We start from the raw sequence: 26,603 nt of genomic DNA on the forward strand, positions 1-26,603 counted from the left end.
CTCAGATGGTCCCAGTTTCCGAGTTGTGAAGTTGTTCTTCCGACTTCAGTGCGTTCCCGTGATTTCAGTTTTGGAAAGTTGGAATGTTGTAACCACTACAACAAAAAAAAAGTGTTGAAGCTACGAAGAAGATGAGTGAACGTCTCTGTTATGAGTCTTTTTTTTTATTTTAGCACAAAGCTTATGTGCAAAACGTTAATTCATAAAAAGTATCTTAACGTTAACAAAACACGTGATGACAAATATGACATCAAGTCTTTAAGTCGGGCGCCTAATGTTTTTCCGAGTTGTTGTTCCGACTTGAGCAGGCGTTCATGTGCATTTTACAAATCAGAAACTCATTTTCCCGATGTGTCCGACACCACATGAATGCGCCATTAATGCCATGGGAGCAATTTGGTATGTGGGAGTAAAAAAGTGTGCATTCAATAAAAACGTTTTCCTAGCCAGATAAAGCAAAATGGGAAAAGAAAAAGAAAAAGAAAATAGTATTAGTAATTCAGGGATTTGCACGTGTGTTCATTTGGTGGGAGGGTATGGCCGAAGAAAAGTAATTTTCAGTCTGAGAGCCTGGTGCTGACATCATGACATCTACTCTGAAAGCTGCATATTAGACCTTTTATCTATGCTCTCACAGACTCAGTTTCTAATGTTTCCAACTTTCTCTTCAGTGTTGTTCATGATGTGTCACTCTGCCATGTTTCTGCACAGCAGCTGATTGTAAATGCATGAAGGCGGCTTGTTTCAGGAGGAAGAACACACTAAGGTTCAAGTGTTTGTTGACAACCTGACATGTTCTGTCCCCGTTTGTCATCTGACTATTTTTATTATTATATTATTAGTTTCTGTTTTTATCATAATCATTTATCAGCCTAAAGCTCCTTTCACAACCTAAAGCAGAAGAAGACGTTTCACAGTTGCTGAGACAAAGGGTCTGGAGGATATAATGGCGGCGAGGTGGAGGGCAACACATTTTTAGTGATTGCCTCAATCACAGTCAGAACTAACAGCTTTGCATTTTTTTTTTTTTGTCCTTCTCGGAAGTAAATTGTTCATTCATTTGAGCCGGCGAGCTGGACCGAGGTAATTTCAAACGACTGATTGAAGGCTCAAATCTGTGGTCTGGGTCTTCAGGGAAATAGAAACCCATTTAGGATCAGAATCTTAATTGACCAAATGTTGATGTGTGTTACGTATCGCTGCAGAAGAAGCGAGTGTGTGTGTGTGTGCGTGTCTCTAAAATTCTGAATAATTCAAGCCTGTGCATATCTGAATAAATCTGCATTGAAAAGGGAAACGGCAGAGACAAACACGCGTGCACTCACAGCTGATTTAAATTCATTCAAACTTTATTCATCACGTTCCTCACAGTCCTTCATTACAAAGCTTTGGGGCCCCTAGCTCTGATTGTCATTGGGCGTTTTCTTCAGAGCCCCACCGCCCACCCAAACTCTCCAAGTCAATCACCCCAAATGAAATTTCCAAAAAAAAAAAGTCTCACTCTTCTCTGTCCACAGGTAAGTTCATAAACAGAGGATGGAGTTCAACGGTGAGCCGATAAGAGAGTTCAGAGGAAAATACAGTCAGAGAATTGTTAATATGCCACGTTCACCTGGTGCAATGTTTTCATTTGATGTCAATGCAACATAAAAGTTCACCCAAAAAACAATGAAATCCTCTTCCGCTTAAAAAATAAATATATTTCAATGTCACTCTGAGGGGGGAAAAAAAAAAAGGAGGAGCAGCTTTTCGTTAAGATGATGAGATTTTAGCGTACTGTTTCCAGAGCGCCTCTGGCAAAGAAGTGCCGACACTTTAGACACGACAGCATGGCCATTAGTGAAACTCTCTTTCTCACCAGAAGCAGAACAGTTGGGCGAACGACTCGTACAATCAAAAGAGCACTTAGAGAGACTCACAGCCACGAAGAAATGGACCAGAAATTAATAGTTGAGAGGAAATAAAAGAAATTAAAAAAGAAAAACCTTCAGCTAAATCCCAGCCAGACAATGGAGGAGAGATATTTTCAAAGACCTTTTTCATTGTTTTCTTTCAATGTACCAATATTAGTCCACAAATAAGCAATTCTCCAAAAAATACAGACAACATCTGAAATATAAGCATGAAATTGTGCATATTTCAGCTCTTTCTTTATACCATCATCCTTCTTTTAACATGACCAGTTTATTCTTTGACTTTTTTTTCCCTTATTGGGACATGTTTGAGTCTTAAATGAACCCAGAGCCAAAATCATTCAGATCAATCAGCAGCCAATCACACAGCTTCATTTCCCCAGAGAGGCTTCGTTTATATATGAACAGCAGACTTTTGAATACTTTTTATGACAGAATAAAATATAAAGGAATCAAAAGGAAATAACTACTAAAATGCAGTTTGTTGCTGGATTATGTCACAATAATATGATTACATCTTTTGACTGTTTTTATTCCCATAATGTTACATTTCATAGTCTTGTTTATTATTTGATATTGAACACAAAAGGGACAGACAGGAACATAAATTCAGTGTTATCTCTCAGCAGTTTAAAGCATTGTCAAAGCAGCATTGTATTCAAACTGAGTCAAATGTGAACTTATATATAAGGCTTTACATGTTTTATATATCTCAAGATGTTGACAAATCCAACAAACAATGGGTTGATCTTGTTTATTTGTACGCACTGTTCCTTTAAGAAGCCTTACATTTCTAAAATACTTGTGCCATTGAGCACAAGTGTTGTAAAGAGAAATCTATATAAAGTGAACCAGTGTCTCACACTGGAAGGATCATTACAATGACCTGTCATTAATTTAGTCAAAATGGGAGGAAGTGCATTAAACCTGTATCTATCCACAGCTCTAAAAACAAAAGTCCCAAACAATATAATGCCTAGCTGTTTCAGGAAATGACTGCGCCTTTAGAGGAAGTCAGCAGTCTGATCTACACGTTGATTTGGTCCACTGGGGTTACTTGAACTGAAAAGCAGAAACAATATCTTTAAATATAATTTTTTAAATGTTTTTACAGATTATGTGCATTAAAGGAATCTATCACAGAAGTTTAATTACCTGTAAATAAACACTGATATGATTGTGATGCCCTCAAAGCTGACGTTCCTTGTTAGTTCGTGTAAGCACACTTTGCATTTGAATATTCTCAACCACATATTGTACAGTAAGACTGTGTATCCTCAAGCCGTGCCGCTTTATTCTCCTGCTCTTTGTTCCTGTCAGAGCAGCAGCAGTTTGTGTTTCTCATTATTGTAACCTTCAGTGTGACAGACTCCCAACCACAAAAGCATTGTGCGGTCGAGCACTTAAGCAGCGCTGAACGAAAGATGAATTTTAAAGTAACTACACTTGATTCAATGTAGGGTTTTTCAGAAGTGGTTTCTGTAGTGTTGCATTATGTAAAACATATAGCGATGAATGATTTATATCATCGCCACAAGCCTTAACCAGATGTTGCCTGAAGTGGTTTGATGAACACTCAAATGTTCACTAACTTGACGTCAAAGAAAGTTTTTTTTTTTTTTTAATCCAGTGGTTCATGAAAAACAACAGTTCAAAATACAGTAATGGGATTCTTCAAGTCCCGATAATAAATAATACATAGTTTCAATAAATCTCACCCACATTACTTCCTTTTGTTGCCATGTCAACTTGGCTGGCCAAAAAAATACAACATTCCCTGGCCCACATACACTCCCATGTCACACACACTCACAGACACACACAGACGTCCTTCCTCCGCCTATCAGTCACTTAGCAGTACCCTGCTGATCACCGGAGGAATAAATAACATAAATGACACATTAAATATGAGCAAAATGCAGTAAGAGTGGATCACAGCTGAGATAAATGATGACGTTTTCAGCCCACCAGCCTTGTGAGTTTTTTTTAAAGCATTGTACGCTGATGATTTTGCTTTCTTCACCTGAAATTCCTGATTCAGAATGAGCACCTTTACCCCGTTCTTATATATCTAATGAAAACGTATCGCTGTGTAACCTAAGGACATAAGCCATAGGAGGGCTATGATAGGAGATAATTAAATATTCAAACACTGGGACCCACGGGCTTCAGGTCTTTGTCCTGTCAAGCTGCTTTACGTTTTTCTTTGTTTGTGGCGATGTGTGCAGTGTGGGGTTGCTGGTAGGTTATTAAATCCATGCCTTCCATATAGAATGAAGGCCTGGGGATCATATTGCAATGCAACCCCACATCCAGAAACCTCACCATCTCCAAAAACTCTCTACAGTGAAAAGATGTGATCTCAGCTGGTGGTCCGAGGGGGACAGCAAAGAAAGAAAGATGTTGGTGCTGCTGTCTGGTTCTAGGGCCTGACCAGAGGGCAGCATCAGGGATCAGAGGATGGAGGATGCAGGGAGCAAGCCGGAGAGGTTGAAGGCTGAAGGGACACAGGCTTTATGAGTGTGCTCAGTCACTGTTGAAGTCACAGCAATAATGGGTGGCCAAATTGAGTATCCAGCAGTCTTTAGCCTACCCTCTAGATAAGATCCTTCCTTGCTTTTAACCCATCCTTCCACCATTGCTTTAGGCCCTTGGAATCCGTAAGAGAGGAGTCGTTGATTGTGCTGTCGTGTTAAAGGTTGAGGTGATCTCAATGTCTGTCTGGCCTCTTAGGAGGCTCTTTGGAAGCCTGACAGTTGATCCCTTTATGTCACTATGTCTCTCTCAAGGACTTTAAATGGCATATGTTAGGGAGAGAGAATGAAATAGAACTCGAGAAACAGAATGAAAGCAAGTAACATGAGACTATACCAGTGTGATACACACAAAGCCCACTCTGTGCCTCACAATAGGCACGATATCGCCACTTCCCTATTGAGTCCTTGTCGCATGTAACAGATTTGCTTCAAAGAACCACTTTCACCTAAAACCCTCTCCAATCCGTTTGCAGAGGAGTGCAATTGAGCCGTGTCTCAGTGTAGATTTCTTCAGCTCATGAGTCTGCCAACTCTGGTGCTGTTTCACAGACCAGGGAGGGGAGGGATTCCACTTCAAGTCCCAAAAAAAACTGTAACCCGCTTTCCCTTCTTTGTTCTCAGGTATATTTTATCAGAAACTGTGGAAGGGCGAGACATTGATTTCCCAAAGACACCGTGTTTCCCACTGCCCCAATCCACCAAGCATCATTGTCTCGAGGGTCAGGATGGGTAAGTTCAATGCAGTCTGTTGGGCACTCAGATTGTGTCCATGACTCTGTTTGCAGCCTAGGAGGCCTCGTTCTGTGAGGTCTTAGGCCTTAACTTTGTGGTCCCGTCTTGTGGCCCTTCAGCAGGCTTTGTGGTGGAGGTAGACCTTGTTCCTGATACAGGGCCTGGGGCTGCTGGGGTCGGCTGGCTGCGTTGACCCTGAGGATGCCGCAGCAGGACAGTACGTATAGGCTGCTGGGGGGAGCGTGACTGCTGTGGTGGCCGGAACTGGTAGCTTCGACGGTAGCGCAGTAATTGCGAGCGTAAGAGAACTCTTGTATACTGGACCTCTGGCATGACTAGCTTGAGGCAGAGCTCCTGGGCCTGGCTCGAGAAACCACGGCTGAGATTTACCGGTAGGTCGTAGCCCACAATGTCAACTTTTCCACTGGGCTTCCAGGGGCGGAGATCTTTGTTTTTTATCTGCTCGGCTGAGCGTAGAAGCGGCATCCGTCCACCAAAGCAGCTTCTCATGAGTCTTTCCTGGGCTTGTCGAAGGAGACGCACCTCCCTTGCCACACACGCATGACCCATGGCGGACAGTTGGCGCCACAATGATGCGTTGAAGTGGTCATAGAGGAGTGCATCTATGGAATTCCAGTCACGGATCTTTGAAGAAAGGCCCGGCGTCAGGCTACGCTTTGAGTTGGTTGTCCGCATGTTGAGCTTAACGTACAAAATGTCGTCCAAATCCCAATTAAGAAGATGGCGAAGGAGAACCAGAGACTCGTCAAAGTACTCTGCTATCATTACCAGTGAGAAGACTCTTTCCACCTCTACCAGAAAGGTCTGGGCGTAAGTCACATCTGTAGCTGGTCTATCCTTGTCACCACCTAAGTCAAAGGTCACAGTATTGCGTGCATACATGGAGTCTTTCTCATCAGGTCGGTAGTAGTGCCAGGGTTCCTCTAAGAAAGCCTCCAGGGAACCATTGGGCACCCTTTTGAAGCTCTGACAGTACTGGTTGTAGTAACTGAACAAGGACTCAAACATGGACCCAGGCTCTCTCAGGATTGTGATATAGATTGTATCGTTGGGCATAAGGCGCTGCATCTCCGCCTTATTGAAGCGCATGTGGCTGGTGATGATGTTCGGAGGTATCGTATGCGGATGGACAAAGTGAGGAGTGAAGGAGCGAGGGTAGCAGAACTGGTGGCTGCAGGCCTGCATGGGCAATGCCACCGTGACGTTGTTGCGCTCTGCGAAGCGGAAGAGCAGGTTCTGCATGGTGGAGCTGGCCGTTTTGTGGGTCTTGAGGAAGGCCACATTGGTGTGCTTCGGTTTCAGGCCCCAGAGAGGGAGGGAACGCAGCCCAGGACAGCTTAAGTGGAATGCTTCCATGGTCCTACAGAAAAAAAAAAGGAAATAGAAATATACATTTTATGCTCCATTGGTTTGGGAAAAAGGGATGCAGCTACTTTAAATAAAATGTTGACATTGGTGACATAATTGCAAAGACACTGAATACATAAAAATAGAAGAGATTGAGGTGTTATAGAAACAACCTTTGTGGTGAATTTTCCATGGCAAATATGCACAGCAAGTGACTGTTCAAAATAAGGAATTAACACTTTGTCACAAAGTTGCTTACACAAGGTTTTAATGTTGGGATTTCCAAACAAATAATGTCAAACTAACTAGAGTTGAAAACAATTCAATGTATTATACTGTCTGTAAAGAGCTTATTAATGCACATCAGTCAACAATTCCTTTATGTGCATGCCATCATAAACCAATCTTCAGCATAATGATGACATCTGCAGAGGTAAAAAATATATATTATTGAATTCTTGGCATCATTTGTGTCCAAAAAAGTAGATTAACCATCAAGCAGCAGCACGAGTGCAGTCAGTGAAGATGAATATTCATGAAATAATTTTAACATTACAATTAGGCTTATTACAAAATTCCTGCAAAGTCCAATCATTTGTAGTCTTGTGTGCATACTGTATATATTACTTTACAGTATAACAGCATGCGGTCTTGCTGCAGAGTTTCAGATGTACAGAAGATAAAAAAAGTGGAGAGACAAGGTGCTGAGCAGTAACATCCAACTAACAGAGACAGTAAAAAGTCAGTCAGAAAAGTTTTTTATGAGCGAATGTTGAAGGTTAAATTGGAAAAGATACAAGAACAGAATACAAGTCTGACAAAGACGTATGACACAGCTTTTATAATAAGTCCCTTGACTCACAGAGCCATGCTTCAGCCCTGACAGCCTCCATATTTGAGTGTAATAATAATAAGCTTGTCTCACTTTTAATTGCCTTTTGAAAGTAAGTGACATGAGCTGTTGCCATGCTTTTCATAGTAATTAGCAGCATATGGACTTAAGGAGAGAAACATTTGAGCAGGTGTGTGTTCGCATATGCAAGGTGGGTTTCAAATCACTCACCAGCTTAAGTGGCCCCCATGGTGCAGCAGAAGACTGACGGTACTGATGGCGACGCAGATCAGGAATATCTTCTTCTGCGACATCTCTCTCCGCTTCATTGGGACTGGAAAGTGGGGAGAAAGAAATAAAGAGTGCATGAGTAAAGGTTAAGATGGAAAGAACGAGAGCGAGGGCATGTGGAGGTTGGAACGAGAAAGTGAGGTGGAAGGAGAGCGGCGGCGGCGGCGACAATTTCGGCTGCAAGATGAGGAAACAAGAGGACGCTTCACAGGGAGTAAAAGATGAAAGGAAGGCGAAATGAGGAGAGGAAAGACGGGCAGAAAAGAGAGACAAAGAGGAAGAGAGAGAGAGACACAATGAGGAGGATTTATCCAGTTAATAATGGCTGGGATCCATTAGCGAGAAAGAGGGCAGTGAGGCGCGGCTTTTGTCACTGTAATAATACAGTGAATGATACCTTCATTACCTTCTACAGCTGTAATAGTCACATTCACTTTCACACTCTTTTATATTCTCTTGGCTCAAACCCTGGACAGATGGCGCTGCGCATTAAGTCCCGTCAGTAATGAGGGACATGCATATGTGAAAAACCAGCAGCACTTCAGAGTGAAAGTCCTCTGTGGGAGTCGTTACTTGACCCACGCCACCTACGACAGCAACGGAAACCTGGGAAGACGTCCAAGCCTCTCTCGACAGGATCTCACTCGCATAACAATGGCCGACGTCTCTCTCCTTGATTACACCGTCCGGTTACCGTCCACGCACATGCCAACAGTCATGACAGCCAGCTCATGTTACTTGAGGCGGCAGCACTTTGCACCGCGTGGGCTTTCATCCGAGGTTTTCGGGCCCGGATGGGAACGAGCGCATCAGTTTTGAACATGGATGACCTCAGCTGGAACTACTGACCATGGCGGAGTTCCTGCCACCCACTCATGTAAACAGGATCATTAAGAATCTGCTGCACGGAGCAGGATTCCAGTATGCGAGTAAAAATGTGTGTAAATCTGGCCGAACATGCTGGAGCTAAGGTTTAGATTTGTGCAGTCTTGCTTCAAGTCAATCAGGATAGTTTGCCTTTTTTTAGGGAAGAAACTATTTGATATTTTAATTATCTTTTTTATCTGTTGTCTATAGTTTATGATTTTCTTTATTACACACAATAATACAACACAGAGGAAAAATGGTAAATCCTCTCAAATGAAAAGCCAGAACCAGCAGATCTATCACGTTTTAGTTTAATATGACTTCAACTATATATATTTTTTTGTTATATTACTTTCATATTATATCATTTTATCCTTTCAAACAATTGAATGCACTTGAACTCTTAGTTAACTCTCAGAAAATAAAAACTTTGCTTACAGGAGTGAGTCATAATTTGTCATTTACATTTAAAACAACTCAAACAACATATCAAAATGATATTTGAAAATGATTATTCCATGTGCCTTTTATCCAACTGCTGGGGGTGAAATGAGCCTTTGATGCTAAAAGAAATCAAGATGTTTCTCTGGTAATAATCAGTATAGTAGTAAAGAACTGACAGCTGACCTCATTGGAGCAGATTAAGAGAGAAAAGTCGAACGCTATCAGTTATTATTTTCAATTCCAAACATGCTGGAACAGCTGGGCTTGTGCTGCTTCGCTGGTTCAGCTCAGTGGGAATGTACGTAAACGCATAGTGGTGCAGGCACATACAAAAATCATCAACGCTGTCTCGCTAATTGATGCACAGATTGCGGTGGTCACGGTCGGGTTGGTTTGATGCTACTTCATTTTTTTTCCGTTTCAAAACGTCCTGATGATCTGACCAAATTTCTACCTCGAGGTACATACGAGAAAAACTCAGGGGATCACAAAAGTTATGAAGATACACGTTGAGGAAACATGAATCTTTGCTGTGGAAAATGTAAAAAAAAAAAAAACACCTACCCTGCAGCCTTGTTAAAAGGCCTAAAACTGACTATACAGAATATTCAATCTAGTCACTGATAGTCTTTTTTTTTTTTTTGAAGGTCATAACGAGGCTTCAGCTGGAATTTCAGCCCGTTTCATAACTAGCTCATAGAACTCCTCACAGGAGCTTTAACCATCGCAGATGTATCTTTTCATGCCTTAAAAAAACATTTTCATGGAGTCGAAGAAGCTGAACTTTTCATTACGGCCCGAAGAAATGTCAACTTCTTCCGTGTTGGTCAATTACATTCCGTTACAGCGGTCTCTTCAGCTCGAGGTGAGGCACCCATTTGCATCCAGAAATGTCACTGTAGTACCTGTTTGGAATGAAAGTAACCTGATTCAGAGAGGAGGGGGATGCAGCAGAGATGCAGGGACCGTTTCTTCGGGGCAGAGGAGCTGGATGGTAGAGCTAAGTGTGTGTGTGTGTGTGTGTGTGTTTTTTAGGAGAAGGGATGCAGGTAGATCAAATGTCACAGAGAGTTAATAAGAAAGGGATTTAAGTGGCTTTCAGTGGGCAGACTCGACCTCTCGCCTCATCTGCTATCTTCTCCCTTCACCTCCTCCTCCTCTCCGCCTTCTGCACCAACACTCTGGCCTCTTTAATTATAATGGTCTGATTAGGTTTCTCTTCCGATCGCTGCAGATATGAAAGCACAGTGAAAGGAAACCTGATCTGTCTTTTAGCCAACGACTATTCAGAAGGAGGAGAAAAGATACCTTGTCTTATCTGTGTATTGATTTAAAGATTAAATGAGAGCTAATCCAGAAGGAAGTGTTTGTTTTAAAGGATTTCAACACATGACGTGAAGGTAAAGAACCACCTGATGTGAAGCCGCCTCAGTGCTGGATTTGAACTAATCCTGTAATGCAGACCTCAGAGTGGATTATCCATTTTACAACGTGGTCACTCGCCAAAGATTTCGATTAAGGGCATTCACTGGTTTATTCATGAATTCCTCTGACTCGGAGGTAGAAGGAGGCAGAGGTTAGGGGCTCCCATAAGGTTTAAGCAAGTCAAGACTAAAGTCCAACCAATCATACACATTCTAGCCTGATACTTGTACACAAAACATCTGATTATGTCCCCTAAACAAGGAGTTACACAATGATTAAACTGGCCAACAAAGATATATTTTATATAGATATATTTTGCAGCGAGAATGATTCCACTTTGAGGTTTTTATCAGCACAGGTTGTTCCTGAATTTGTCAAGTGGTTTTTTAAACAAACAATCACTAAAGTCATAATGCCAAACAATAACTCGCATGTGGACGCACTTAGCAAAGAAAGGTGGAACAGGTCTTGTCCTTTGGAGAGCAAACTGAGCAATGAACTCTCCTTCCCTTTATGGGAGACCTGGGGTGCGTTCGAATTGTCATTTTTGCTCAGGAAGGTTCCTAACTGAGTGAAATGACCCGGAAGCATTTCAGTGGCGGCCATGATAAGAGCCGTTCGAATTCTCTAAAAGTTAAGGAAAGGTGGGTCAATGCTTCCTTTATAACCTCCTTTAGCATAGGATAGCACTGGGCCATCCTTTAGGAAAGGAGATGAGAAATGACGCCCCACAATTCCTTGCGGCCGCAACATTTAAAGCGAGTCGCGCATCCGACCGTTCACGAACATTAACGATGATCGTAAAGTGACACAGATCAAGGGATAAAAACATAAAAACAACATTTTTATCCAGATCATGTTTTATTGAACATATTTCATTCACTTAAGAATGCTTTGTGCAGTTGTACATTTGTATGCTTCAAACATTATGTGTAGGTTATATCTTACATAAATGTAACAATTAATTTAATCCAATCATATTTATTTTGATGTTGATTTCTGAGTGGACAGGAAGCTGATGGTTTCATTTTTCTTATTTGTAGCCTGGTAGCCTATATTTCTTTTATTTCAATCCCAACCTTGTGGTGATCAGGATTATTTCACCGGTAAGAAGGCACAGGGGAAAGTTTTTTAGATGCGCTTTTAGTAGTCCATTATCTTAACCTCGTTTTCCCCGGGGTTAAGGTAAATTGGATAGTGAAAGGAAATAGGAGGGACAATTTGAACGCACCCAAAGGTTTTGTTCGGCTCGGGGTGGAGTCCATGGGTGGCGATATCAGGTGGAGGGGAGGGGATTTTTTTTAACTAGAATCCCACTGTGACATCACAAGGAGAGCACATTTGAAACATAGCATTTTTCTCTGTGTTGTAAGACTTGTGCAGCTCACAAACAAAAGGACTGGATGGGTTTATTTCACATTTTGTGGGTCGGTAGACACTCAGGTTACCCAAATATATGTTCAAAAACACTAAAAGTGGATTTTTCATAATATGTCCCCTTTAAGTTAAATGTGATCAATATGACAGCTAATGGTGGATGGCCAACTTCATTCGAATTCTGATTTTTATAAAGACGTGAGATTGAGGCAAACTAATAGATAAGGATGATCATTTTATTATTTTCATTATAAACGCAAAAATCAGAACTAGGAAACACTTTCTTTATATTGATATGACTACATAAATACGTTTTACGTTTGTCCCAATCTCACGATCATCCACAGCACAGAAACTCACCAAAATCAGCTTATCGTGAGTGTTTACATTCTAATCCATGATTAAATCTTATGTTTGCCAATCCCCATTGCTAACATTACGTAACTTTTGCCAATAACTTGCACACACTTTCTGTTTCATTCTTTTACCGTATTCATTTTTGATTCATGTCATTTTTGTATTTGATCTACTTTGTAATCACTGACTTGTTTTTTTTTTAATCTGTGTGTGGCTGTGACTGTTGTCAACATTGTGATTTAAGATGTAGATGCGTGAAGGACTTTATTCTAACATCCACCTTAAATTCCCCCTGCAGGCAATTCCAACATTATTTCGTCTGCACTTATTTTCCTTCTGTCTCCTCCAACCTTTTCCTCCATCTCTCCCAGCGGTCTCTTTTTTTAATACATGCTGCTGCTGCTGCTGCTGCTGCTGCAGTGTGAAAATGTGGTATCTCCAAAATGTCAGCCGTTATGAATCAATAAAAATGAAAAGAAAAAGTTTTCAAGGAGTTTTGTTTCCTGTAAAAGTTTAAAGCTCCCACGTCGGCTCTGCAGAAACACAGCAGTGTGACAACAAATTCAGAGTTACAATTGGGAGAGTCGTTACACAAACAACACACGCTGACACAAAGTTATTAACTCACAGACAAACCAAACATGTCCTACTTAAAACATGGGGAAAAAAAGCATTACAGTCCCCACATTAACCTTAAACAAGCACACACAGATGTTCACACACACACACAGCTGACTACAACTTAATGAGCGTAAGAAGGAAGCCTCGTGCTTACTCCTCGGAGAAGAGCAGCAGCTGTTACGCTATATGATCTTGTCATCGGATCTGATCCCAGATGATGACCTTTGACCTCTCCTGGGAAACGTTCATATACCTCACATGATCTGTAAGGTTTCAGAAAAAAACGCACGCACATCCGCACGTTAATTCTTACATTTTGAGCCTTCAAACCAAACGATGGACGTTTTTTTAATTTCTTTTTTCAGCTGTTATCATACCGTACAATGACATGTAATAGCCTCTGCACACGGTATGCTGGCCTTTAGAGTTAAACGCACACATAAACGTACACACAGCTGTTCAGAGCCCAGCCTCCAGGGAGATGACCTGAGGTCTTTCCATCAGTAACAGGATGATTGTTGCTGCAGGAGACTAAGGGCAACACCTGATGAAGCATCCAACACTGTGAATGGATGCACATTAACACACACACACACACACACACACAAAAATCAGCCTTCAGCCGAGGTCTAATTTAGATTATTGCTGCTGCTGTACAACAACCAACAGTTTTGAAAAAGCTAGTTTATGCCAGCTATTGAAAGAACATGGACTAATGCTACAAAAGCTAACATGAGCAAAAAAAAATGTTCCAAACAAAAAATCAAACACAAGCCAAAAAAAAAAAAAGAAAAAGCCAGGCAGTTAGGTAATAAATTCGCAAACCCAATGGATTCAATCCAATTATGATAATGCACAGTATTTAAAAAACTCTTGAAATGACTCACAGCTGCCTTGAGTTTTCTGATGACGCAAGTGCTCGAAACTTGTAACACTGCCAGTGATTTGTCACACAAGCTGTCTGATAAAGATCTCTGGCCTCCCAGCATGAAGTGACATTTCTGATCAGCATTTTTTTCAAATGTCAAAAAGCTTCTCCCTGAGCCATTGAAGAAGTTTTTATCTTGATTGGTTATACGGGGGCAACTCATTGGATTCCCATTGCTGACAAAGTCTTTTCAAAGATTCGACAGCGACATGCCCTTCCAGAAACCATTAAAGTTAAACAATTGAGCTCTTCTACTACCACAGCTCTACAGCGCTTTATCACATTATTGCACATGATAAATGGATGAATCCAAATAAAAAGGTGCTGCCAATACTTAGACTTTTTTAACAAAAGGACCAAAAAGCTAAAGTTGCTACGGCATCTCAAATCAAAGCCTTAAAGCTATCTTTACATACATCTTAAAGTCAAGTTTTAAAGCCCCTGTAGAATACATTAAAGCGCCCATCCTGCTGAAAAGTCTAAGTCAGACACTGGATCAAGTCCTGCCCACCTCAATGTCCACTTTCCAAATGCTGCCTGGCATTTTCTTCTCCACTTGGATCAATAGGTATCACATCTGATTATTGCTATTTGCTAAGTGCAAGGACTCGGCCTTGACTTGACTGTTTTAGATTGGGGGGGGAGATTTCAAAGGTGACCTTGTTGCAGGAAAAAGAAGCAACAACTGGACGGGCGCTCGCACAGGCCGTGCTGGTAACAGCTGCAGCCCCATTCACAATTTTTTTTCTGTGGCATTTACATCTGCAGCTGCCAATGATTTATCGCTCAAGGACAAAGACTTTATTTTCTTAATGACTTGAGGATTTTACTCATGAGCTGGACAGTGAAATGCTCAGACCTAAATCACGAAACACTCAGTGGAGAGCTGCTGTTTAAACGACGAGGGTTGAGTTGGTTAAGGGTGAATAAAAAGCAGGGTTGAGTTCTCAGAAATCCTTTGAGGCTTTCTCGGCATTTAAAGAAATCCGTTAATTTTCCGGGAAGGCTGTTTGCTTACGTCCGAGGCTTTATCTCTGAAATCCTCAAAATCAATCCCACATATGAGGCTTGAAATTATTCTCCACAGTTGTGGCTGCAAACCCCCCCCCCCCCCACCTGCTGCTCAACCCTTCCACTTCTTTGCATTGTGAGAGGCCAAAGAGCAGATATGTTTTAAACCCTTTTTTCATGTTAGATTTGGAGATCAAATTGGGAAGTCATGCCACCCACAGCCGACGAAGATAGAGGTTCCTGGTTGCCATGGCAGCACAAAAACAGTAAGCCTCTAAAAGCTCTGTAGACCTGCTTTTGAAAAAAAAAGCTTCTTACCAAAACCAACACAGTGTTCTGTTTTTTGTTTTATCTCTGCTGTGCCGATTGGTTCAGAGTTCAAGTTGGCCAGGCTTTGCTTGAAATTTGCGAAATTGAACATTTCAAGAGATCCATTCAATTTGCTCATCATATTCTATGTATTAGAGTCTAAATTGTCATTTACATTTGTCCCCCCATTTATTGGTTTTGTGCGCTGATCCTGTTGGTTCGGGGGATTATTTTGTTTTGATTTCTCTGTATCAATCACTGGTGTTGGATACGTCTGTTCTCTAGCATAATGTAGCTCTTTGTTGTTACGTGAAAAACGAGTTTAATGAATTAATACAGCTTTTTTCATCTCATTTAATTTACTTAAAAACTGTGTATTTAGAGGTTGTTTGTGTATCAGGCGGGTAAAAGAGGAGGAGATTCCCCTCCTTTTTTTTGAAAGCTGTAATCGGTCAACTTATTTAATAACAAGAGGAGAAAAAAAACAGACTATTCTGATAACTTTGAGTCATTTTTCTCACACATTCTTACGTATCACTGATTGCACATCTCCCTATGTCAATACTGTCCATTTACAACTCTGTTTTTGCACATTTACATTTAATCTTTCATATTTAAGACTAGTAATGCAAAGTTAAATCCTGGTTGTATATATTCACATTCTTAGTTTTGATATTTTTAGTGCTTATTTACTTTGTATTTAATATTATATTATGTTTAGATTTGCTAACATTGTGTTTTTTTACTCATATTGTGTGTTTGGATAACCTGCTGCTGTAACGCCACAATTTCCCAGTTTGGGATCAATAAAGTAATTCTATTCTATTCTATTCTATCCCTACCTAATAATACCCCATATTTGTGAACCCATTGTGCAAGAAAATAATTGAAAGTAGCAGATTGTGAAGTGAAAAAAATAAAATACAGAAAAAGAAGGAGATTGAAAAAACATTCATACTTTTACTTCTTCACAGACCCGGACAGTCCCTGTGTGGCTTGGGTCAGATTGTCAGTTTTGGAAAAATAATAAAAGTATGTGACACGATACCACGGTTAATAAAAGTTTGCAGACACTTCAACAGCCCAACAAAAAAAACAATTAGATGTACTATGAGGCCTTGGCATAGAAACAGCAACTAGCTTCAGATCTTTGGGATGCTGGCGTTAACTCCAAACAGAGACGAATCTGGTAAAATAAGTAGGGATGTCCAGCATGAAAAAGCTGTGATAGCCAATGAATTACACGCAGAACAGATCTAGTTGATAAAGTTTGTTGGAATTTGTTACAACAGAGGATAAAAGAGTTCTGCCGTGACAGCTTTCTACAGTTTCAGAATCCTGTCCGTTGTTGTTTCACAGTTTAGTGCAGTGTGGATTAAAGTCTTTAATCTACTCAAACCGGACCTGTTTGGTCCAATCAATACGCCCAGTTTGAGTAGGATTACAAATTGAAGATGTAATTAGTTTGACAACCTTCTTCCTGCAGAACCACAAAGTAAAATGCCTTTGAACAATCTGGGCGATGCTTTTATAGTCCCTGCCTCACAACATCGCCCCGTGACCATTAATTGAATTTTATTACGAGGTCCAATTTGCGGTTACTTGTAAACCAAAGCCTATTAGAAGTGGGATAAATTGAGTTTAAGCTGGTGCTCAATGGGAGCAGCCGGCGAACACGGTGCTGCAACGCTGTGAATCAAAGACCGCAGATTTTGTAGAAGCCTCGACACAAAGAGCATCAGAGCTTCCTCCTCTTTCTCTTATCACTCTCTCCCAACAGTCTCCCTCCAATCCTCATTACTTTAATCTGAAAATGCACCTCCCTGACTTCCCCCCCCCCTCCTCCTCATCTTCCACCTCTCCGCTGGGCTCTCCCTCTCTCAATCCCCCCCCCCCCCCCCCTCTTATCTTAACAGTAAAGGCACATAGGGCTCTCTGGCTGGTCTCCCCAAGGTGCTTTTTAAGCATCAGGCCCCGCCCTGTTCCTGGACCTGTTAGCGAGGCAGAGAAAGAGAATCAAATGGAGTGCATGTCAGTACTCCAACATGTGTGTGTGTGTGTGTGTGTGTGTGCGTGTGTGCAGCTGCTCTATCTGACATGTGTGTCTGCGGGTTTGTGCCTGAAAGCGTGTCTCGATCATTACCCGTCTGCAGGATAGACTCCCCGCGGACGCTCAGATACAGGCTTTATCTCCCCCCAAACGACCCCCCAGAGAGAGTGATGAGAGAGCGGCTAAGGGGGGGGGGGGGGGGGGGGGGGGGGGAGCGAGGGATGAAGTAGTGAGTGTAAGACGAGGGTGAGAGGAAGATGGGAACTGGGAGGAGAGGCAGCAAGACTGAAGGGAGAGATTTGCTGAAAGACAAATGTAGATGGAGAAAACGTGCGAGACCTGATTGAGAGGCAGAATCAACATCAGACCTTGTACTCGCGCGCGTATTCATTTAAGCCCTTTAGATCATTTGTTACCGGCGAGCGCCTTAAGCCAAATCCAGCGCGAGAACAAGAGGGAAGGACTAAAAACATCAGTGAGACGATCCCCCCCCCCCCCTTAGGCGAAGTCAAATGACAAGCGAGACTCGGTACCCACACTGACACGTGTTGTGTTTTGCCTCAACAACATTTTCTTTGATCATTTCTGAGAATACCGTGGCTAAGGTCGAAAAGGAATCCGGTAAATGCCCTGAAGACGGACAGCTCCGGGAACGCCGTTTCTCCACATCTTTTTTCCCCCCCCGTCGGATAAGCGAGGGCCGCGTCCGAATATTCCTGACTTTCTAAAAACAAGCGGCCCCCGACATTATCACCCGGTCCTAGCTCTGACTTGACAGCTGTGTGGGCTCAGGTTTGACCTGACCTTCTCTCCCTTGCCTTCCCTACGGCCGCGTCGTAACAAAGCTCTGACATCGCTTCACCTTTTTTTTTACTTTTACGTTGAACCCCATGAAGGCATCATATTGGTGTGCCAGTGTACAGAGCATTATGGTGCTGCAGAAGCTAAAAGATGCATGGCATGTTAACGAATAGCACAATCTTCCTGTCCTGCCGGATCCAATGTTTACAGTGACGCCATTTACTGTCGCCAATGCCAACTCGACGGTGGAAAGACTGCGCCCAAGCCTTCACCTCCTCATTACAGACGAAGCATAACAGAAGCACAACAGTCCTGTGCTGATCTGTCAATGTAGAATTGGCTTGAGAAAGTCTTTCACTATGTAGCATAACGGCACAAACAATATCTTTATATCAGATTTTTGATTTACCTTCCAGTATGAACAGAACGACTTCAAACACATTGGAACGCCATGGTGTGAAAATTGTTTTTCTAGCACGAAACAGCCCACAGAAACAACAGTCATGCTAGCATACCTTTGAGGATTTATCCTACTACATCTGTGCTTTGAGCGACACGCTAAAAATAAGCTCGCAGACATGCACACAAGGCTGCATGGTGTTTCGTAACATCAACCGGTGAGGCATTTTTTTTTTTTTAGATGGTATCGTGTTTGGTTCGGTTTGTTAGCGTGCCGATTAGCACTCAACACATCAGGCAGCTGAGGCTCATGAGTTTGCAAGCGTTCACCAAAAAGAAAACAATGAAGATAAAGGGATCAAAAGAATGTCTTGATGAAAAGTGGGCCGTGAATGTCTGCGCCGAATCTTCAGACCATCCTTCAAGAATTTCAAATCGTAGCGGCAAAGGAAAAAAGTCTGAGGATCAACTTGTTAGCGTTCATCATCTGGTGAGATTGAATATGTGTCGCAAAATGTCAATTGTTCTAAAAGTTTTGAATGTCAGCCCATAGAGGCACAAGAGGACAGGTCAGGCGTACACCAAAGTCTATTGAATTTATCTTCTGATGACCGTGAACGGACATTCACATTTGACGACAATCCATCCAAATTGAAGCTCTAACCACTAAACTGTCCCAGACTTCTGCTGCGTACATTTACATCCAATAGTGTAAATATTCTGAAAGAGAAACTCCGAGTACCTTTAAACACAGACACATAACATTTAAAGGACCACTCCAAGCCTTCGGGCCAGGAATGAACATTTAAGAGGATTCTAATTATTCCAGCAGGCCTCTACACTGTGGCACTGAAGCGAGCTGAACGCCTCGATCGTCGCTGCAAAATAAAAATAAAAAAGCAATCTGGTGCATGAGCGCGCTGTGACACTTGAAAGGTTGTTGTTCCGCTTCTTTAGTTTGAGCGACTGTTGTGTGTGTGTGTGTGTGTGTGTGTTTATTTTGTACAGTTCATTACAGCGGGGGTGCTGATGTGTGAATGTGTGTTATATTCAAGGCGAAACACTCTTTCAGAAATATCACTCCCTCCTCCTTTATTTATCTGCATTCATATTCTGCTCAGAGAACTCAATGTGCTTTTGCAACTCAGCTGTTCATTTACATAAGACGCAGGCTTCCTCTCTGCCAAATTAATTTGATGTTCCGAGGCGAAGCCCTAAAGCTCCCCGACCAGACGAGATCACAGCCTCCTGCCGGTCCACTGACCCGCCCCGCAGAGTTCACATCAACTGAGCTGACCGTCTTGTTGTACCCACTTTGTTTTTGCTCGACTTCAATTGCGGGGCTTTTTAAAAAAAAAAAGCCTCCTGTGCCGCTGCTCTGTTCTTAAGCTCGACGCCAATTACCAGCGCAGGGCTGAGGGAGCCGAGCCATCCAGCAGGTTCATTTGGACCACATCCGATTTTTTTTTGGCGTTCCCGCTCTTATTGGATGACAGTTTATCCTGCTGCAGTGTGCCGCTTTTCTCCTCGCGCCGAAGATAAAAAAAAAAAAGAGAGGCTCCCACTTTATCAGGACGACAAATGAGCGCGATTTATTAATCCAAACACGGCGGCTTCTCTCAGAGTTACAGTATATTTTCACCCGGGGGTCTCTTAACTCCGAGAGCTTTGATTCTGCAGGCAACAGAGCAGAAAGGCAAAAGAGCTGCCTGCGCGATGCAATTAAGCAAAGACGCTGCCACGATTAGAGGCAGAAGGTACTTTAAAGGCGCCGAAGCACCGCAGTGGAATATGAAGAAGCTTGAATCAAAAGCTTGTCTGCTTTTATCAGCGAATATGTGAGTTTTTACTCAAGTTGACGGACAGACGAGGTGGTCCGAGTTGATTAATATGAGAAGCTTACAGATTGCATACACAGGAATTAAATGTGCAGATGCACAAAGGTATACAGTTTGTATTCTTTCTTTGTCGGGCTCCTTTCCTTTCTAATTAATTCGTCATGACTCAGAAAAGTCTCAAGGCAATCTCAGTCAATTTCTGCCCTCTTCTCTTATTGGCTGTGCGATTCATTATAAGTTTTAAAATTGGTTTTCTGCCCTAGTTTTTCAGGTCTTTAATTTTTACCCTGGATACCAGATGGAAGTAGAGAGCACAAGCACAGTGGACCTACATTTGTTAATCAGTGTTATTGTTCAAATGTTTGACAGCCCATGATGGAGGCGCCATCCATCAATATATAAAAAGTCGTTTCTGCATTGAAAGGAAAGGTTGGTAATGATAATTGATCTGACTCTATCCACTGTCCGATCTCTTAATAAACGCATAAAAAGCCCAAAATGAAAAAAACTTTAAAAACACAACTCTGTTTCAAACCGTTCACCGTTTTCACCACTTTTATTTTTTATCAGTCCAAGAGAACGCCACTTTCCACAATCCACTATTTAGTTGGTATTTCCCTTTGCAGTGGGGCACTTTAAGCCAAGGCTTGTTGAAGTTAATTACACTTTAACAAGCGGGGGAATTCGGCAGTAATACAATTTTTAAAATCAGAAATAACTGACGACACGGAGAAATGTTTACACTGCCACAACCCGCGGTGAGAAGCCGCTGTAACGTTCAGAGTAATGTTCAATAATTACTCAGCCATTTCATTTTTGATGACGCCTAGGATTTGTCTGCATAAGAGACGCTTGTAAACACAACAGTAAAATGGGTCAGAACACTGAAGTAAACTGATGAACTCGGCAGTTATCGCTTTAAAGACACACTTAGAAAACAGATAACCTCGGGCCACATTAAGCAGCCCTTAATAAGAACACACAAGACTTTCTAGATTACATTTTACCGATTATTTTTACACTCAGAGGGTTCACGCGTCAGCACGAACATTTGATATCTGTGTTTAATGATTCTGAAACACTGTTGGGCAGTTGAGTCCTCTCACCTTGATTTCTGTAATGACACTGATTTTAATACGAGAAGTTCTTTATTCAACCATCTGCAGTACTTCACTTGTGATGCTAATAATGTCTAAAAAAAAAAAAAAATGCAGATAAAGAAAAACTTGTAATCTCATCCGGCTGTCACTGCATGAATATTTTTGCAGGCTCAGATTCATACATTTGGTTCATTCACACCTGCTACTGTAACTGCAGATGACTGAGCAGCTGTTCTGCTTTTCCCTCCTGGGCTCCTCTGCAGTGTTTGCTTTGGTATCTGAGATTGTATTTTATTTTTTTAAAAGATGGATTTAACATCTCCAGACGCTTACACAAACCTCGGCGTTTTAAACCCTTACAGGTTCATTAAGGCTTTATAACCGGCCTGGGGGCAGACTGTTTAAACCAGAGCTCTTGGTATTAAAAACTGACAAGAACAGCCATAAGGTGAATAAAACCAATAAGCCTGAAGCAGGAACCAACAGTGCTAGACTCAGGAGGTTTGATTAGTATGTCAAAATGTTTTCGTTGTTGTAGAAAACAGTATTGACCACATTGCAAAACAAGTAAAAAGAATATTGCAACCATCGGGGAAACAACACTCAATATCTGATCACAAAATCAAATGCCATTACCCCTGACTCTGAACCCTAACCCCAGTCGGTTTTACACCCACGTTGTTGCATTTACAAACACAACAAAGACTAATGAGCTGATAAGCCCCTATTCAAACAAGATCAATAGTTACTGGGTCAATATAACACGGCTATGATGGAGGAAATCCCTGCAAGCAATTAGATGGCGATAGAGAAGGCCGGGTCCACCGTTCATATCCAATTATGAATGGGTCAAATGGGCTTAATTGGGTGTCTAGTTTGTTGATTATTCCTGGAGCAGGCAAATCACCCATTTATCATACTGATAGAGGAGAGTTCCCAAGTTAATTCTGGTTGAGTCTGCGGTGATAATTGGGAAATTAAAAAGCAAATAAGCCGTAATATTGTGGTCTGTGTTTCAGAATAACTTGCGGAGTAATTACAGAGCGAAATAGGCCGAGGGAACGTCAAGTTCTGATTAGACCTGAGTTTACCTCAGAACTGACTGTGAATATTTATTGGAGACGAACAGTAACAGGAACTTGAAGGCAATTTGAGTTTAATTTGAATTGTTAGGACTTACGTAGTTTGTTTTTTCGAGCAAAGTTTTTAGTTTTTGGTAAAAAAAAAAAAAAAAAAATGGTAAAACCAAAAGTATCATAAACTTTGTCATGAGAGTGAAAATATCCAGGGACAAAAAAGATTTTCAGATTTAGGGGCAGCCTTGATCTTGTGATGTCGTGACAGGGCAGTAGATTTCTCCACTAGAAGGGCAAACCATGGTGCACTTTGTCATGTTTTTCTCCACTACAATGCTACACTAGACAGCACCTTTCATGTATTTTTTTATCCCTTAGATGGGTACCCAAGAGGCTATTTATCACAGCTCCTCCACTGGAAAGGCAAAATAGGAGGCAAAAAGTTATATTTTTTTTCCCTGGATGCACAATTTGTCATAATTTCACCATTAGAGCAGCACCACAGAAAGCATCTTTCAGGGTTTTCATGACTAAAAGAGCAACCTTAAGGTCATTTATTACACTTCCTCCAATGGAAAAGACACATTAGAGGGTCTTCTATCCTTTATCACATTTTCTCAACTTGAAGGATTTCCAAAAGGTCACTCCAACACTATTTTCAAATCAAAATTTTTGCCACTTAAAAGGCGCCCTAGTGGTCACTTTATCCATTTTTCTTGCACATCTGGCCAACGTAAAGGCTATCATGTTTCATCCGCAATAGAAAAATAAAAGAGTGCCCCACTCCTGCTTCTTCTTTTGAGCTACAGTAGGTGGTACCCATGATAGCAATTACCCCCCCCCCCCCCCCCCCCCCTTACTACCTGAAGTGCATCAGGCCTACGTGATTTGGATGGTACCCATTTGGAGAGTGAGAATAAAAAAAGAATCAAATTGTCTCTTCATTTCATGCTATAACACTGACTCTAAATTAAGCTTTGAAGACTTTATGTTCCCTCTATTGGCCAGCAGCCACTCTAATAAGAGTCCACCGCTCTGAATATGATGTGCAATACGACTATAATATAGCTCACACCCATGTGGCAGTGATGGCCTTGAGTCTCTTGCATTCAGCACAGCAGAAGGGTCAAAGGACGACTGCTGGACCGACAATAGGAACTTGTCATCCTGGTCTCAGCTCCGACTGTCACGTCCGCACTCGAGAGGAATGAAATCAGAGCGACGGACTCCAAATTCCAGATTTTCAACAGAGTCTCAGTCCCCGCTTTCGCGTCGGTTCATGCCTTCATGTAGCCGACCGCTCGGAACGCCGATGCTGGAGTCTGAATAATTAACCGAATATGGAACAATAAACACGCTGTTCTCACAAGTTCTGCTCATTCTAAAAATGTCAAAAGCAGATGGCACGCTGCCTGAGGGGGGAACTTTGGTGTGGAGCAAAGAGACAGGCGAGGATGGCGCTCCAAAACAGAAAAAGGGGGGGGGTGGGGGGGAGGGGGGAGCAAGATAGAAAACAAGTCTGGCTGTATTTCTTATTCTGGAGAGAGTTGGAAGAGGGACGGCCACGTTGTATCTGTGAAACCTTAACATGTAGGAAACAAGGGCTTATTATATTTATTAATGAAGTTAAATTAAGATTGCAATGAAAATATAAAAATCAATCAATCTTTCAATCATGAGCTCAGACTTTGGCAACATTCAGCAAGGCAGAAACCCCGAGCAGAGCCAGACATATAGTTTGATCTGTCGGCAGATGTGTTCGGTTTGGATGAAGAGCGGACAAGGCCTGAAGGAAAACGCTCTAGATGCTGTCAATTAATTCAAGTAGAAAATAAGTGTAAGGATCACAGAGAGGGGAAGTTGAAGTGAGAGAAAATCTGTGACAGAAGGACGTCAGAGGCAAGTCAGAAGCACCAGACCGGAAAACAAAAATAAACAAACGAGCGAACAAATGTGTCAGCCCACATGGTCTACTTTCTCCTTCACGTTTGAGAGCAAAGAAGCACACTGCACACGACGTTGGTAAAACTGTGAGTTAACAAATGTTGGCAAATATTCAAGTGCCGTGCCTTTCGGTTATTATCGACTTAAATTAGCTGACCGTTCGGCTGTAACTTGGCATGGCAGGCTTTGAATTTCATTAGCGTCGCATCTGGCTTCAGTGACAGCAGTCGTCCTCACATAAAGACTCGGGATGCCGCCTTCTTCTTCTTTTTTTTTTTTTTTTTTTTTACCCTCTCCAAATCAAAACCAGACCGAAGAAAAGTGTCAGAAATAACTCAAATTAAGCGTTCATCTGCTCTAACGTGAGCGGGAAAACAAGAGCATGTCAGGGTAACACACTTGCTAGCTTGAAATATTAAAGAATCTCAGCTGGAGTCTGCATATCTGACAGTGCAAAACCAGTTGTTAGCTTGATCAGGAAGGCCTGGACGTTAGCTTACTAAGCTTAATTGGCTACCTACAGCTAATAAATTCAACGAGTGACAGGGTAGGCTGTTTATTTTAGCTGACAAATTTGCCAGCAACAAACAAGAACTGGGAAATCAAGGACTTTAAAAGTACTAGAAATGTTTATGCAGACTCTAACACATTAAAAATACTTAAGTAAGTAAAACACAACTTGTCAGATATGGCAAAAATGCATCTTCATCCTCTACTCTACTACACTTTTATTGATTTATTTTGAGCTACAGACCCCAAAAAGTGATCTTTTAAACTTTAGCCTGAGTTGCATATATCATATATCAAACTGTATTGTGGGCTCATGTTTTTTTTGTATGGGTGGGATATGTATGTATATATGTGTTGTGTGTTTGTATGTATATATGTGTTGTTTGTATATATGTGTTGTGTGTTTGTATGTATATATGTGTTGTTTGTATATATGTGTTGTGTGTTTGTATGTATATATGTGTTGTTTGTATATATGTGTTGTGTGTTTGTATGTATATATGTGTTGTTTGTATATATGTGTTGTGTGTTTGTATGTATATATGTGTTGTTTGTATATATGTGTTGTGTGTTTGTATGTATATATGTGTTGTTTGTATATATGTGTTGTTTGTATATATGTGTTGTGTGTTTGTATGTATATATGTGTTGTTTGTATATATGTGTTGTGTGTTTGTATGCTGGCTGCTGGAACACCTAAATTTCCCTGCTGGGATGAATAAAGTACATCTTATCTTAACAACTTGTGGTAGACTAAGACCATTCACCAAGATGACCCTAGAGCAAATATGCAGCGGGGCTTGTTACCGTTCAGCTACTGTCTGTCCAATGGGCCGGTTAGTTTGTAGCACCATACAGCAGAGCAGTTTTGCAGACAGGGAAACACACACGAGGGAAAGTGGAATATGTGGTTGAAGGCTTCCAGACTTGGTGAGTGATGCGGCAGTAATAGTGGTCGCCCTCCCGCCGCTGAGGGGAAGCTGTGTAAGACTGTAATCAGATTTCACACGCCACCCGAGCGTCTCAACCAAACATCCAGACTCCTTTGCAGTCAGCGAGCGGAACTGAAACCGCCGTGTGTTAAGAGGAAAAGTAGAAGAGTTTGTTTTTCAAAGAATCTGTGTTTGTGGATAGGTGGAGGCAGGAGCGTGTTGGGATTTGTGAGCACAGTTTCTGTTTGGGTATGCCATCCTGCTTGCACACCTGTATTTACTGTGAGTGCTGTGCAATGATTGCTTTATGTGTGTGTGTTTTGAGTTCTTACTTTTACATCTTTGTGAGGACTACGGAGTCGTTTTTATGATTGCCAGGACATTTTAGCCAGCTCCAATTAAAAGCCAGTTCATTGGTTAAAACTTGGTTTCAGGGCTAAATTAAATTTAGGTCAAACTAAGTTTAGGCCTGTATTGAGCAGGCCACTAGCGATCAGTGGAAATACTGGATTTAAATATTCGTTTCATTTTGCTCCAAAATTTTATGAAGAGGTTCACAATGTATAGAAACGTCACATATTGTATCGTAAAATTATTCCTTTTTACAACCTGTGCATAGTCAGTGTGGTGCTAAATCAGTGCACAGTTTACAATCATCGGGTTACTGCAATTTTTCTGGATCTTTGAAATGAACTTGGTGAATCCGATGTTATCATAACCAGTCAGAAAACGACTTGATTGAAGTTTTGTGAAACTGGGATTATTTATCAAGTATAATTATAGGGCAGGGGAATGCATGGAAATCTGTGTGTCCTCACAATACAGAGCTACCAACGCGCGTGTGCTTGTTTTCTTTGTGTACCTGTGCTGTGCTCTCTGGGATCGTGCTGTTAGTACGCAGCCAGGCTCTCTGTAATGACTCGATAACAGAGACCCCCTGG

General features: G+C 41.6%; 1 protein-coding gene across 1 annotated transcript in view; it reads right to left on the reverse strand.

Annotated features, from left to right (window-relative positions):
* Positions 1 to 1,328: 1,328 nt before the first annotated feature.
* Positions 1,329 to 26,603, reverse strand: part of gal3st3 (galactose-3-O-sulfotransferase 3) — a 32,135-nt gene continuing 6,860 nt past the window's right edge. Inside the window, exons 2-3 of the mRNA XM_061031087.1 lie at positions 7,614 to 7,716; positions 1,329 to 6,563 (exon numbers count right to left, since the gene is read on the reverse strand). Of these exons, the coding sequence (XP_060887070.1) occupies positions 5,237 to 6,563; positions 7,614 to 7,711 (1,425 nt within the window). The 5' untranslated portion in view covers positions 7,712 to 7,716 and the 3' untranslated portion in view covers positions 1,329 to 5,236. The remainder of the gene's footprint in view (positions 6,564 to 7,613; positions 7,717 to 26,603) is intronic.

Source organism: Labrus mixtus, chromosome 23, assembly GCF_963584025.1.
Source record: "Labrus mixtus chromosome 23, fLabMix1.1, whole genome shotgun sequence".
NCBI classification, from domain to species: Eukaryota; Metazoa; Chordata; class Actinopteri; order Labriformes; family Labridae; genus Labrus; species Labrus mixtus.